The 14,822-nt window shown below is 41.8% G+C and overlaps 2 protein-coding genes across 4 annotated transcripts in view; both read right to left on the bottom strand.

The window, feature by feature from the left end:
- Positions 1-10,764, bottom strand: part of LOC306937372 (cytoplasmic phosphatidylinositol transfer protein 1-like) — a 29,720-nt gene extending 18,956 nt beyond the window's left edge. Inside the window, exons 1-3 of the mRNA XM_079521088.1 lie at positions 10,058-10,764; positions 8,117-8,254; positions 6,211-6,359 (exon numbers count right to left, since the gene is read on the bottom strand). Of these exons, the coding sequence (XP_079377214.1) occupies positions 6,211-6,359; positions 8,117-8,164 (197 nt within the window). The 5' untranslated portion in view covers positions 8,165-8,254; positions 10,058-10,764. The remainder of the gene's footprint in view (positions 1-6,210; positions 6,360-8,116; positions 8,255-10,057) is intronic.
- Positions 10,765-11,993: 1,229 nt separating this feature from the next.
- LOC306937682 (neuronal-specific septin-3-like) overlaps positions 11,994-14,822 on the bottom strand; it is an 83,565-nt gene continuing 80,736 nt past the window's right edge. For all 3 annotated transcript variants that reach the window (XM_079521588.1, XM_079521590.1, XM_079521589.1), the window contains exon 10: positions 11,994-14,544. In XM_079521588.1, coding sequence (XP_079377714.1) covers positions 14,376-14,544 — 169 coding nt within the window. In that variant the 3' untranslated portion in view covers positions 11,994-14,375. The remainder of the gene's footprint in view (positions 14,545-14,822) is intronic.

Raw genomic sequence — 14,822 nt, 5'->3', positions numbered from 1 at the left:
GTTTGTTTTCACCACCAATGCTGCTGGCTTACTGGTATACTTGATTTGCTTTGAGAAATTAGCAAACAATAAAATGTAATATTGAAAGAAAAGAAAAATCACAAAAAAATCTAAGTTTGCTTTATTAAAGCAAACATATTGTGCGGCTCCAAATGGAATTGTAATCATTTTTTGGTCCAAAAGTTCTCCTCAGAATAGCTAGGGATGCAAGGGTTCATGAAAAAATATATCCTATCACACAAAGATGTATGCGACGTCCCTCTGGTATTGGAGGGATGATCATGTCCCTCCCGTGCTCTACATGTTAAACACTACCATTACAGTATGGAATTATACACAGCAGGGGTAAGGACCTGTTTTCAGGCCAAGGACCCCTTAGCTGAGAGAGGTGAAGCAGGGACCCCCCCGCCCCCACCACACTACATATGTATGTATGTATGTATGTATGTATAACCAAATTGTTGCAAATTACACTTTTTCACATAATTGAGCTTCAGACCTTTTTTTATAGCACTATCATCAGTGTTGAAATAAAGTTGATTTGTTTGTTTACACATCATCTACTATTAACTATCCCAAATAAGACTTGGAAAGCATATACGTGTCATAGCTTTGGCTATTCAAAAATAGCAGATATACAAGCTCACAGCGTGTCACTTAGTGTCGTGCTGCGAGCTTGCACATCTGCTATTTTTGATCATTTATTGAAAAATGTTGAATACTTTTGAATTGCCAAAACGTTTTAGAATGGGCTTCAGGTCTGGGTTAACGTGTACACTTTCAGACATTTAACCACTTAATTTAACCAAACCTCTAGATCAGCTGAAGAACAAAGCACCTGATCTACAAGCTTATAGATCAGCTGAAGAGCAAAGCACCTGATCTACAAGCTTATAGATCAGCTGAAGAACAATCCCAATACCCAAAAGATTTGGTGCCCCGCTCTAACAGCGTTGAAAGAACGCGGAGGATTTCCAAAGAGTGTGACGGGTGAGGCTTTAGGCTTGGCGCGTGTCTCAAGGTCGCTCCAGCAGGACTCATGATGCCTGCCCCGCCGCAGGGATTGATCGCGTGACCTTTCCGTTACGGGACAGTTACTATGAAGCTCTCCAGGTCACCCTGCCCCTAATACAGCACTTTTAACAATGTCACACAACTGCAGAATCATCGGGCCGTAAAAGGGCACACTACACTACCCTACTACACGAATGATTCTCAACCTGTTTTTTACCCTTTTCTTTATTATCTCTGAGGCCACACAAGGTCGCTCCTCGCCCTCAGGGTGTCTTACTGGTACGAAATAATAATACACATCATCTTGCAGCACGTTTTCGTTTTCAGGAAGTCATTTAAAAAATATTTTATGGACTTTGGTTATAAAAACACACAAAAATGAGAATTTGCCAATTTTTTTGGCATCCATTGTTAGGTATGCCCATATGATGACCACGGATATGGTTTAAAAGTATGAAAAACTTATTTTTCATTTCACACCTTTAACCCATTTTGGGGCGGGAACCCCTTTTGGTGTTAGCATTATGTTATGCTTTAGCTATTGAAAAATAGCAGATCTACAAGCTCATAGCGCGCTACCGAGTGACGCGCTACGAGCTTGTAGGTCTGCTATTTTTGAAAATTCGAAGAACGACTGACATAGAAACACAGCTTTTTTAGAAAACTGTCAGGATGTAGAAGACATTTTTAGAATCTGATCTCAGGTCAAAATGGGTTAATAGCTTTACATGAGATATCTCGACAAACACAATTTCCATGCCACCTTACAAGGCGCAACAATGATACAATTATTATTTTTTAATAGCTCTGGGAAAGCGGATGTTTCTTTCACCAATTATTCTCCCCAATTTAGTCGTTATGCCAATGAATCCCCTTCCCACACACACTGTGTGTTGTCACTGTTGTTATGTCCTACTGACTCGCCTGCCAGTTGTAATATATAGACGATCAACACAGGCGGACGCACTGCGATGGAATCAAACCCACAACCTCTGCAGTGGTGTGCAGGCACTTTAGCACCCGAGCACATCTCCTCTCTCTCTCTGTCTCTGACCTTGGTTTCCTGCCACTCACACACTGATACACACCGAGACAAAGCAAAAAACTGCCAAAAAATAAAAGTCCCCCCTGTCCAGAAATTCTTTATTCAAATCATGCACTTCTTAGATCCCTGTGACATTCAAACTGCTTTTTTCACTTTGCATATAAAGTGCTTTTAAGATATGAAAAACTATTTGAACAAACACTTTGACAACGTTTTTTCTTGATGGAACATAAAACATGAAAAATAGGACTTTGTACTTCACAATAGGCTTGGGCGATCCTTCAACACGCACAAGTGGAATTATGGTAATGGTAGTTGCAGGAGGGATTGCATGTGTTTTGGTTTTGAGACAGAGTCGGATATAAGGCTTGCAGAGACAGAAGATTTATTTGAGACTTGAGAGTTCACCCATTATTGAGAGAGATTAATAAAAAGACAATTATCGAGGGTAAATAAGTTTTCCGTTGTCTTTTACGGAGGGAGTTACGTCACAGCAAGGATCTCAGTGAAATCAAGATCAGCATGCAGGGTCTTTTCTAAATCCTAACAGTTTCCTATCAGTGGTGCTCAAACTTTTCCATGTCAAGAATTGCCAAAATGAAATGTATTTGGCAGTTCGGGTCTAAGCAAAGATTTGAGTTAAAAATGTTTGCTGTAAAATATATATATATTCGAACTTGAACACATTTTCACGATAAGAAAAGGCAGATCTACAAGCTCATATCATGGCACGAAGTGGCGTGCTATGGGCTTGTATATCTGCTATTTCTGAGTAGCCAAAGTATAAAATGACACAGATGCTTTCCCGGTTTAACTGAACAACGTAAGCTCTTGTATATTTTGAACATTATCAGTTTAACCCTGATGCCGAAAGGTGACACATTAAAACGATTGATTTCATAACAATGTCTGCTCTATTCAAACAACGGCTTATAGGTCTGTCTGAGCTGGGTGTGAGGCAGCATCGTGTTCTCATTTAAAATTATTATAGAGCCTTAAATTAATGCCACAACCCAAATATTATCCACATCACTAGTATGAAGTGATTCAAAGTTAGGAAAAACAAACTTGGTGATTTCAGTCTACACATATACGATTCTATAAACAATCAGAATTATTGAGAATTAATGAGTTTGGGTCTAAGTTCTGAACAATCAAAATATCACCTCCCCATTAAGGGGTAAGACCACTGTGGTAGAGGTTGTGTGGTTACCTTTCCATGATGCAACTCCAAATGTGGACAAGAAATTAAAAATAATTGCTCCAGTTATTAGAAATTGATAATCCAAAATATGCTCCTCATTGACTTACATAATATTGTAAGCTGAAACAGCTTACAATAGTCAATCTTTTAGTACATAAACAAACACAAACAAAGTTGATTCAGACTATATAGAACATCACCAAAACTCTTTTTTATCAAAATGTTAACTTCCTGTTGATTTTACTATTTGAAGATCTGGTTCCACGGATCCAGTCCGGGTTTTCTTCCTAATAAAATTGGCAAAATCAACAGGAAGTTAACATGTTGATGAAAAAATGACATAACATGAAAAAATAAAACAGTACGAGTTTTGGTGATGTTCTATATTGTCTGAATCAACTGTTTGTTTACGTACTAAAATAGTGACTGGCTGTTTCAGCGTACAATGTAAGTCAATGAGGAGCATATTTTGGATCAATTTCTAATAACTGGAGCAATTCTTTTTTGTTTTCTTGTTCACATTTGGAGTTACGTCATGGCAAGGTAGCCACACAACCCAAACCTCTACCAAAGTGGTCTTACCCTTTAAAGTTATGAACCAAATGGACCACTATGTACCTCTGAGTGTATAAATGGACCTGTACATTTGATGATTTTACAGTGTAGATTGTAGTCCCAGAGATTTAAAAACAAAAAGACATTAAATGGGGGTCCATGGCCAAATGCATATTAAATTGTTTTCTTTGACAATAAAATGGTTGAGAATAGTGGTTTACGCTGCCAGAGACACGCATCCATTCTACTTGGAAGATCGTTGATCTTACCATCAGTATACATCATTTCATCATTGTCCGCCAGAAACCAGCTAACAAAAGAATAAATAAATTAAAACGATTAAAAATTACCTTTGACAAAACCAGCTAACTCCATTGGACCCTCAAACTGTCTGCTAAAGCAGCTAACTACACCACCTCTCCCCACTCTCAAGCAAGTAATTGACAATATATAAACTTTATAAAGTCACAATAGCAACGTTCATGGGGCAGTATTGCTTTGTTTTAAAAATATAAGGTTTTCTTCATTTCCTGAAAAATCTATATTTTTCATTTCCTGAACAATGAGTTGCCCGACAGCAGAGATATATTATAAACACGGCTCAATAAGTCCAAATTGCTTCAATAATGTTACGTCAGTCAGACAACGCATGTGACACAGAATTATTGAGGATGAATGGCAGCGTATAGATAGAGTTTTGGACCTAGGTTCTACTGCAGTGGTTCTCAAACGATTTAGCTCAAGACAACAAAACAGAAATGTAAACGTTTGCCCACGACCCAAACTAGTGAAAATAGCAGATCTGCAAGCTCACATGTTGCTTCGCGCAACGTTATGAGCTTGTAGATCAGCTATTTTCACTAAACATTTGTTTTCTAATTCATGGAATGAATTATTTTATTTCTCCATGAAATTACTGGAATAAAAACATTGAATTTGTTTTGAATTAATGAAGCTTTTGTTTTTTTGAAAAGGGTTTGAAATAATAATAATTTAAAACAAAATGTGGGAAACAAAAAATAAAAAGGACCCATTAAAATGTGTCCACGACCCACAAAAAGGGGTCCCGACCCAGTGTTTGGGCACCATTGCTCTACTATACACTTTGGGAATCTGAAATGAGAGAGCAGGGAGTGCTCATGGTAAACCTCCCCCCAGGGGACATGTACAGTAGAGGCATAGCTTACAGGTGAAGTGTGGGGTGTGGAAGTGGAGGTGATGAAATGCAGGAATGGTAAGCAGCCACAACAACTGCCAATAGACGGCCCTCAGTCCAGGTTGGACGTGTAGTGTATGTTGTTGCAATGAGATGAGAAACGGTTGGATCACATGTCATGTCATCTGCCTGAACTACTGTGAGCCTCAGGCTTGCTCCGATGTAAACCATCCTACTATCAGGACCATTCACTTCAATTACAAGACGAGGACGAGCATCAGAACAAAATAAGGACTCTTGTGGATCTTGTGGAATCCACATGTGACCGATGTGGCGCCAGCTCCAATATGATCTCAGACTTGGTGACAGTGTTGCCATGTCCGCTTATTATAAGCAACATTGTTGGGCTTCTTTTTCTGTAAAGTTGCTTGTAAATATTGGTGGTTGGGGGCTGCGGTAGTTTGGGCTTGTTTCTAATGTGCAGTTGCTTATTTGGGCTTGCTTCCAAATGTTTTCATTATTATTTAAACCAGTGGGTAATATTTGCATGTCATGGACCCCAAAATGAATGTATTGGCTGTAAGTATACACATAAACTTAGACTGTACCAGAGCTGTGTCCCGTCTACCCTGCTATATGGTTCTGAATGTTGGAGAACGACAGAAAATTATCTCCACAAACAGTCAACCTTCCACACAAAAACCTTACGGAAAATACAACGATTATTCTGGCCCTTTAGGGCTTGTTTTGGGCTTGTACATAGCCCCTACATAGACAAATAGCCCCTACATAGCCCCTACATAGACAAATAGCCCCTACGTAGCCCCTACATAGACAAATAGCCCCTACATAGTAACTGTCAGATCATGCATCCTGCCCCCAAACTTTACAGTGATATCAAGAGCCCCCAATATTAGTCCTATCGTTTGAGTTTGTTTGTGCGTGCGTGCGTGCGTGCGTGCGTGCGTGCGTGCGTGCGTGCGTGCGTGCGTGCGTGCGCGCGCGCGCTCAAGAACAGATTTCCGAGCTGTGCTACTGAATCTGTCGGCAGGGGCATTCAGAACGTGTGTACACGTTAGTGGGAATGAAAACATAGGCGTCCCACCGGAAGAGGAGGGCAGAGGGCGGACCAAACGGGCCAACATCCTGCTATCCACTGCTATAGTGGAAGGAGGCGTCCGCAGAGGCTAATTCAAATGGAAACCGATGGGTTCACAGATTGGTGTGTTAACTGACCTGGATAAGTGGATTCTCTTCTCGGTGTGCTGACCTTGTCCATGCAGGGGGTTATAGTGGGGCTGGTTGACCAGCACCTCCACACCCTCGCCCGTCTGGCTCTCCATGTGACTGTGTTTGCTGATGGTGTACAGCTGGCCTATCTTGTACTGGAGAGGCCACCACGCAGGCGGAGAACACATACAGGGATTGTCAATAATGTATTAATAACGGATCACAATTTTGGGCATGTAGGCAAAAAAGTTTACAATTTAGGCATTTAGCAGACGCTCTTAATCCAGAGCGACTTACATTAGTTTAAAAACATTTAATCTCCTCACATGTTCAAAACTGTTACCAGGATTCAAATACAAAAGCATCAAAAGTAGCAGATCTACAAGCTCAAAACACGTTTTTGACGCTATGATCAAACTAGGGCGTTCATTTAAGACGTAACAAAAAGGTTAAACTAAATAACCTCTAGACTAGATAAGATGTTTCTGCCCGACAGCAACGGTATCATAATGTGTGTTGTGTGACACTGAATTCACACCAGCAGTCAAGCCAACGTTCCCAGTGTGGACATTTTTTTAAAACCTCAGACATTCAGCATGTCTGAGGTTAAGAGTGAGAGCGACGGCCTGTCACCAAGTATTAACGTGTGTGTGTGCGACTGTGCGTGCGTTCGTGCATCCATGTTACCAAGACGAAGAAATGGACTGTTATGTATGGAAGTATCAAATACTGCTTAACAAAGTTTGAAACTAGCAGCTGAGGATGTATAATTACCCAAATGTATAAATTGTTTAGAAGAAAGCTGCCAGAGATGTGAGCATGGAACGTCTGTATTTCTCTTCCCTGTCTCTGAGCTCCTCCGCTGTGTGCACTGCTGGCTACCAGTCCTGTTTGGAGCAGTAGAGCTAGTAGAGAGATGGATGTCTCTGACAGCAAACCAATGGTTCTCAAACTTTTCAGGCCGCGAGCCCCCAAAATAATCATATTTGAATTGAGGTCCACCCCACCCTGACAAAGCACTTAAACTTTATTTGACACGTTTCCACAGACACATATTGTAAAAATACCAGATCTACATGCTCACAATGACGTTCTAAGCATGTAAGTAAATAGGCCATTTTCACTATTTCTTAGTAGGTAATATTTGACCAATCTCTGACAATTTATTTGTATAGTATTTTGAGGCAGTAATGATCTTATTTTGTATTTTTCATTTTACAACTATTAAAAAGGTGTTAAAAGTTCTTAAATTGTCACTTTAGGAATGTGCAGATACCCGGTATACACTGTATGTTGGTTTGTTTACTGTTGAGTGAGAAAACAATATTGCACATTAAGCAAATCATCTAAAAACCCCACCCACGGTTTGAGAACCACTGGCCTAAACAACCTATTTATTTTAGGCAATAAATATGCATATTTTTCTGTGCTGTCGAGTATATGTACCTACTCCACGCCTATTTCAGAGCACAGCGTGCTTCTGGTTGGCATGTTGCTCTGCGTCAAAGTTTGAATTTTCTCCACTTTAAACACATTCAAATGCAGCAGCAAAACTACGCTGCTGCCGGTGTGAATAAGTGAGACCTGGTAACTTGGTAAGTTACAGTTGGGTGCCACCGATATTGTCCCTTATCATTTGACCCATTTAGGCCTGACCTCAAAATTTTAAAAAATCCTTCTAAATCCTCCACGATTTTTCAAAAATAGCAGACCTACAAAGCTCATAGCGCGCCACCTTGTAGATCTGCTATTTTTCAATAGCTAAATTATAACAATGTTTAAAACACCAAAAGGGGTTCCCGCCCAAAATGGGTTAACTGTCCTTTTGCGCAGATCACGCAAACCTCAGCAAAAAGAAAAGGACAATATTGATGGCCTCCAACTGTACATGCTGTGTAAAGCAGTCTCCCACCTCCTGGACGGTAAGGGGCATACATATGCGGTATTCCTTGAGAAGCATGACGTCGTCTTCTTCTCTCAACGTCAGCCCTGCTTCAGCAACTCAATCTGGGCAGTGGGCAGGCATCCAGCTCTTCATCAGCATATCTAACTACATAAACACACAGGACAGAGTCATGTAAACCCGGCCCGCTGGCAAATTCATCAGAGGGTGGCTGGCAAAAAAAGACTAAACAGCCACCTTATGGAATATGAAATAGTAGTAATAGAGTAATGATTCTCCAACTTTTTTTAATTCCAAAGACTGCTCTCAGAATACAGACCTGTAAAGTTCCATTTGGAACACCCTCAAGGAACCGTGAGAGTCCCTACCTGAACGGTAGCTCCTTTCGGAACCCTACGTTAAAGTTTCTGACATTTTGATGACTTTACGTAGGGTTCCTTCTCGTCGACTTCAAGCGACGTAGTACGCAATCTGACTTAGCCTCACCGACGCTTGCGCTGCGCTGTGCTGTGGGTATGACGCTGACATATTCCAAAAGAAGCATATAAGAGCTATAGGAGACAACGAACCCTCTGACCCCTCCGCGAACGGCTCAGAAGCCGTTAAGTATTTTTAATGTTTGTTAGACCGTTTTGGCAGCTCTCTTCCTTCCTTCCTTGACTTCCTTATTGACATCCTATTGTACCGCCTCCAGCACCGTGGCTGGCTACCTGCGACAGAGGCAGGAACGCGCAGATAGCCAGTTCCGGCGCTGGAGGCGGGACAATGGGATGTCAATAAGGAAGTCAAGGAAGGAAGGAAGAGCGCTGCCAAAACGGTCTAACAAACATTAAAAATACTTAACGGCTTCTGAGCCGTTCGCGGAGGGGTCAGAGGGTTCGTTGTCTCCTATAGCTCTTATATGCTTCTTTTGGAATATGTCAGCGTCATACCCACAGCGCAGCACAAGCGTCGGTGAGGCTAAGTCAGATTGCGTACTACGTCGCTTGAAGTCGATGAGACCGGACCCTACGGGTTAGGGGTCCAAAGGAGCTCAACCCGGGGGGTCCGGAGACGGGCTACCTGAACGGTGGACTACTGGTAATAGAGGAATCTGACCCACATGCAGTGTCACTGTAATTTCCATTAGAGTCTCTAGACTACTTTTATTCTGTTTTGTTTTTTTGAGGGGCGCTAGCCCCTCCTATATACAGATTTAATTGACAATAAATGTTTAATGTTTTGTGTTTTGTCTCAATGTTTGTTTTACAGCATAAGAGCGCCCTTCCCTTCACACGGGTGTGATTTTTTACTCTATGGACTAAGTTGAAAATAATTCTGAGTTGAAAATAATTATTTCTCTGAAGGTAGGCTAAATGATCAACACTAGAATACAACTATCTATTCTGGTAGTTGCCCAAGCACGCAAACTTCATCATCACATCCGGTGTTTTAAATCCACAGTCTTGTTTCCCATGATAAAATTCTGGGATTGTAGTCACTTTCTCTGAATGGTCAGTTAATGCTGTCTCCTGCTGTGTTGTCCTGATCAGTCTGCTGCTGGGCTCATGCTCAACAATACCAATAATTGATTGATTATCAGCAAACAAACAATCGATCATGATGGTTCATACCACCCCTTACACACACACACACACACACACACACACACACACACACACACCTGACAATGAAAAGGGAATCAGCTGTTCAATATAAACGCTGGATCATGACTCTCAAACGTTTAATAATCAAGGACACCCATGACGCTCTGAGAGTGCACAAAATCAAATCCATGTGGGCCTATTCTCTCAGAGCCACAGACCTGTAAAAAGGGTCCATGTGTAACCCCCTCAAGGACCCCTTTAGGGGAAACCTCTAGAGACAAATGTTTATATATGATTTTGCCGTTACTAAAGTGTGAAGAAGCGCACACGCGGTACTCACTCACTCACTCTCACAACTTCTTACCGTAGTGTTCAGAGAGAATCCAAATCCAGCAGACTGGCGACTCGCAACTCGGGTTGCAATTTGCAAAACCACGGCTTTTTACATCCGAAGCTAACAACAAAGGGGGTATTTTATTTAAATCGTTGTTTGCTATTTATTTATCAGACAGTTTCACAGGAGGAGGGTCTGACTCTGAGGAGTCTTCTTTACCCAGCAGTGCTCATTCGGGACAGCACAACATCATGAGACGACACAGTACCGCCCTCTAGCGGTGAACAACGGCTACTGCCTGGGATATTCCACTTTTAAACATCTAATGTACAGTTGTACAAATGTACACGAGTAGCTTTGGCTAAATTGGCTCATGCAGGCTGTTATTATCTGTACACTTTAGAATACAGAATAAATGATGTGCCATGAGGTTGAGAGCCTACAGATTTCGCAAAGAATCAAACTGTTAAAAAAAGGCTTTCAACTTTCAAGTGTTTCAACTGGCCTTCACTCAGTCAAACGCATCATAGCCTAACTGAGGCCTAAACTGAGGGTCCTTGAAAGTAAACGTTTGAGGAACAACTGAGCTGCTTTAGTTTTAGGCCATGAGGTAGGCAAATAGGCACGGCACGGGTGCCAACATCGGCACAGGGCAGGGGAGCAATTAAGGGTGATCACTGGCACGTTGCCATAGGAAGTGTGAGCGAGAGTATTTTTGATTTAAAATAAAATAATTAAAAAAATTAAGTCCCCTCAAATATTCATACAAATTGCATCCTGCACATGACCATGCATTCATTCAAACTCTGAACTCTGACTGCATGGGGAGGAGTCTGGCCCTGCATGGGGAGGAGTCTGGCCCTGCATGGGGAGGAGTCTGGCCCTGGGAGATGGGAGGAGTCTGGCCCTGGGAGATGGGAGGAGTCTGGCCCTGGGAGATTGGTGGAAAATATTCCAAAAGGAGAAAACAATCAAAATCTGTTGGCCAAAGCCTTGAAATAAAGGCTAACACTTGCGGTTCTCAACCACTAGATGGCGAACGTGGGTTGCAAATGTCCTGAAGATGCCAATGAGACAGGTTCCCCGGCCTCGCCCCCCTGGCAGCTGCAGCTGCCTCACAGAATATAGGACAACTTTTATGACGGAGAGGGCCACTATATTTCCACACTAACTCCAGAGGGCCACTATATTTCCACACTAACTCCAGAGGGCCACTATATTTCCACACTCACTCCAGAGGGTCACTATATTTCCACACTCACTCCAGAGGGCCACTATACATACTATGTAGCCTGTGTGCCAGGGACCCCCACAACTATCAGATCTACAAGCCCACAACATGTTGTACATCGTCTAGTTTTGAACAGCCAGTTAAACTGATTGTGATGGTATAGACCTATTAATTAGGGCCTTTTCTCTTCATTGAAATGACCAAACCTTCCTGCCGATGATGACATTGATTGGTTGGCCGGTCTCTGAGCAGCCCTCCTCTGCGTACAGAAATGGTGCCATCTTCATTAGTGAGGAGGAGCAATTATGTTGTTTTTTAATGCAAGGACAATGGCTTCTATTTCCACATGCTAAGGCTTGTCATTTTTATTAGCTTGGAATGCCCATTTATGATGTGATTGGTAGGATGGTTTCTGAAGCGTTCACATCCCACCAACGAGATGCAGAATGAGTAGACAGAAATGGTGGCATTTTATCATGACATCACAACCAATTTTAACTTAATTCACAACAAGCATTATTGCCAGTGCCACACGCACGCACGCACGCACGCACGCACGCACGCACGCACGCACGCACGCAGGCAGGCAGACAGACAGGCAGACAGACAGACAGACAGACAGACAGACAGACAGACAGACAGACAGACAGACACACACACACACACACACACACACACACACACACGTCAGGATCCACAAGCCATTTCACACAATGACTTCACACCAGACATTGGGAAAGTGACAATCATTTAATTGTAAATCAACAGTGTTTACATTGTATATTATTAATAATATAAAAAGCAAGGACAAGATGTTGGAGCTGTTAGTACAATGACAAATATAAAACAACCTGTACTGTCACTGATACAGAGCAGAACCAGAGAGAAAACACTAAACAAAATGGCATATACACACACAGTACAATCCTCATTGTTTGATTTATATATATGTGTATAAATATACACACACAGTACAATCCTCATTGTTTGATTTAGAGTTTGCAAATGGAACCAAAAGGACCCCTGTGGGTCCATTTGGTTCCATTTATACATTGATGATTCTACACGTGCGCAAATGCCTCATGCATTTCAAACCTTAGAAATGGACTGAGCTATATTGCTTTGTCCCCGTTGGAGACAGAAAAATGAATGCATGTATTCTTTTGCCGTATGGGAGCAGAATACATGTACAAATTATTGCATGTGAAGTCTAGTTGTACGCCCTCTATGTAAGATGGCTTAAATGATGCAAATGAAATCACACACTTTAAGATAAAGGAGTGACTCAATAGTAGTCCTACCAGTATCTTTGCCACTGAGAAGACTTGAGATTTCAAAAGAGAGGAAAGCGTATTTGTGTCAATCTGGTGGACAGTAACACAATAGCAATGATTTGGAGGGTTGGTTTACATCTCAATAAAAGAGCCAATTAAATTGTTCTGTAGTAGACAGGTGCCGAAATATAGCCGTTTGCCCCAAAGTCTTGGATTGAAAGTCTTGAATTTAATGTGTTGATTCTTTCCCCTGTCAGGCACATTACGGTGAAAAAAAGCTTTGTGTTAAAAAACATTCAAAACCATGAGCCCTCATAACCTGCTAGCAAAATGTGCTGCTAACATGCAACATAAACGTTGCATTACAGTTTACAGAAGCCATAACTGGCTTTTTTTCTTAAGTGAGATAAAGGGCAAATCGATCGTTTGAACTGAAATTAAAGCTCAAAGTGATATCCTTTGTACGAACCCAACAAAACAGGCATCTGACTGACTGTCATTTGGACATTTGGAAGATAATCGGCCCTCCCCTGTAATTACTTCACCAGACCTCCAGGTGGCGATGTAAATCTGCAATAAAGCATCCTTAATGCAGGCAGTGGGGACAGGAAACGTGTGACCAAAGGGCATCTGGACGGTCTGCTACAATGATAAACACACTGTATGTTGTGTGGAGTTGTTAATGGACAGACAGAAAAGCTTGAAAACGATGGCCTATTAAGAGTCACGAAGTTCATACAGTAGGATTGTATAGGTAAATAATACACGGTCAACACATCACATCAAAATATGTAACATGGATGTATCAATAGCAACAATACTTGTTCAAAAAGGCAGCCTTTTCTTTACAGGAGTGTAAAGGTTCTAACTTAAATGAAACTTGCACCTTTTGCACACCACGCCGAAGTTGCAGCCGATAAAGTTGAAGTATGAAGTATGTCCGATCCAAAGCTCATTGAGTCCTTTTCAGTGGCAGACAAACGGTCGACACCTGGTACGGCAACGATTACCGGCAACTTTCATCAGTTTAAACCTGGCCGTCACGATTTTGGGTCATGTCATGTTATAGGTGAAAATTGTAAAACATTTTCAAAGATTTTCATTAATAGTGAACGTCGTGAGCTTGTCGATCTGCTATTTTCACGAAGTATAAAATAGGGCCAGTTTGTTTGCCTCTTGGTCACAATTGTCATTTTTCAGCATCCAGAACCTTCTCACGTACAACTCTGGCTCCCTCAGGTCTATCTCAGTACGGACATCTGTGGTGTCACCATAAGCGTTTCAGCACTAAGACCGTGTTTGGTCCTGTTTGACTTGTGAGGAAATGAAGATGGATCTTAGTGCTTAAACACTGCTGGGACACCTAGTCTCGCACCTCTCCTCTCTTTCTCTTTCTCCTTCTCTCTCTCTCTCTCTCTCTCTCTCTCTCTCTCTCTCTCTCTCTCTCTCTCTCTCTGCCCTACAAGGGGCACTCCTTCCAGAAAAAATATATATGTCGGTGCATTCTCAAAAATATATCCATATCTGACGTTTAAATGCATATTTGTATTATTCTTATTATTCATATTATAATGTCTTTAGTTAAAACTCAATAGAATTTTTCTTTTCTTTTTTTTTTTAATCCACTAGTCGGTCCCAAAATGAAAAATAAAAACAATCTCCACTTCTCCACTGGGCGGGCAAAAAGAAAAAGATTTCCGTTTGCTTCTTTCTTCTACGTTCCTTTTCCTCCCTGTGTCTCATTCTGATTGGAATCGGAGGGAAACGGCCGCTCTCGGGCTCGCAGTCACAAGAAACAGGAAATGGCGAGGGGAATAGCCTCGCCACTCGGCGCCCGGGTCCCTCAGAGGTGGCTCTCCGAGTCGCTCTTGTTGTGAGCCGTTCCGTTCTCCAGCGGACGGGTGGCGAGCGCCAGGCCGTTGTGCGTCATGTTGCTCTCGTTGAGCCGCCGCACGCGGTACGTCTCGTAGTGGACGTCGTGGGTCACGTCTTTCAGGTCCTGAAGATGAGACCTGTGTGGAGAGGAAGGAAGCAGCGCAGGGACAAGGATGGTTACACTCAAAAGCTTTCATTTGTTTTCTTAATTATTATTATTTTGTTTCTTAACAACTGTAAATCCTATATCGTTGCTGTCAGGCAGAAACCTCTAATCTCTCTATAAGGCAGGAATGCCTCGGGAATAATCCTAAAAGAATCTGTAACAACAGCGTGTGTTGAAGGCCAACCTGGCCAACCTTTATAGTTATTTACTTTTTATGTAATATTTCACTGGTATATCTTTCACATTAAC

Source organism: Electrona antarctica (assembly GCF_951216825.1).
Source record: "Electrona antarctica genome assembly, chromosome: 14".
Classification (NCBI taxonomy): Eukaryota; Metazoa; Chordata; class Actinopteri; order Myctophiformes; family Myctophidae; genus Electrona; species Electrona antarctica.
This window is presented reverse-complemented; position numbering and strand designations above follow the sequence as displayed.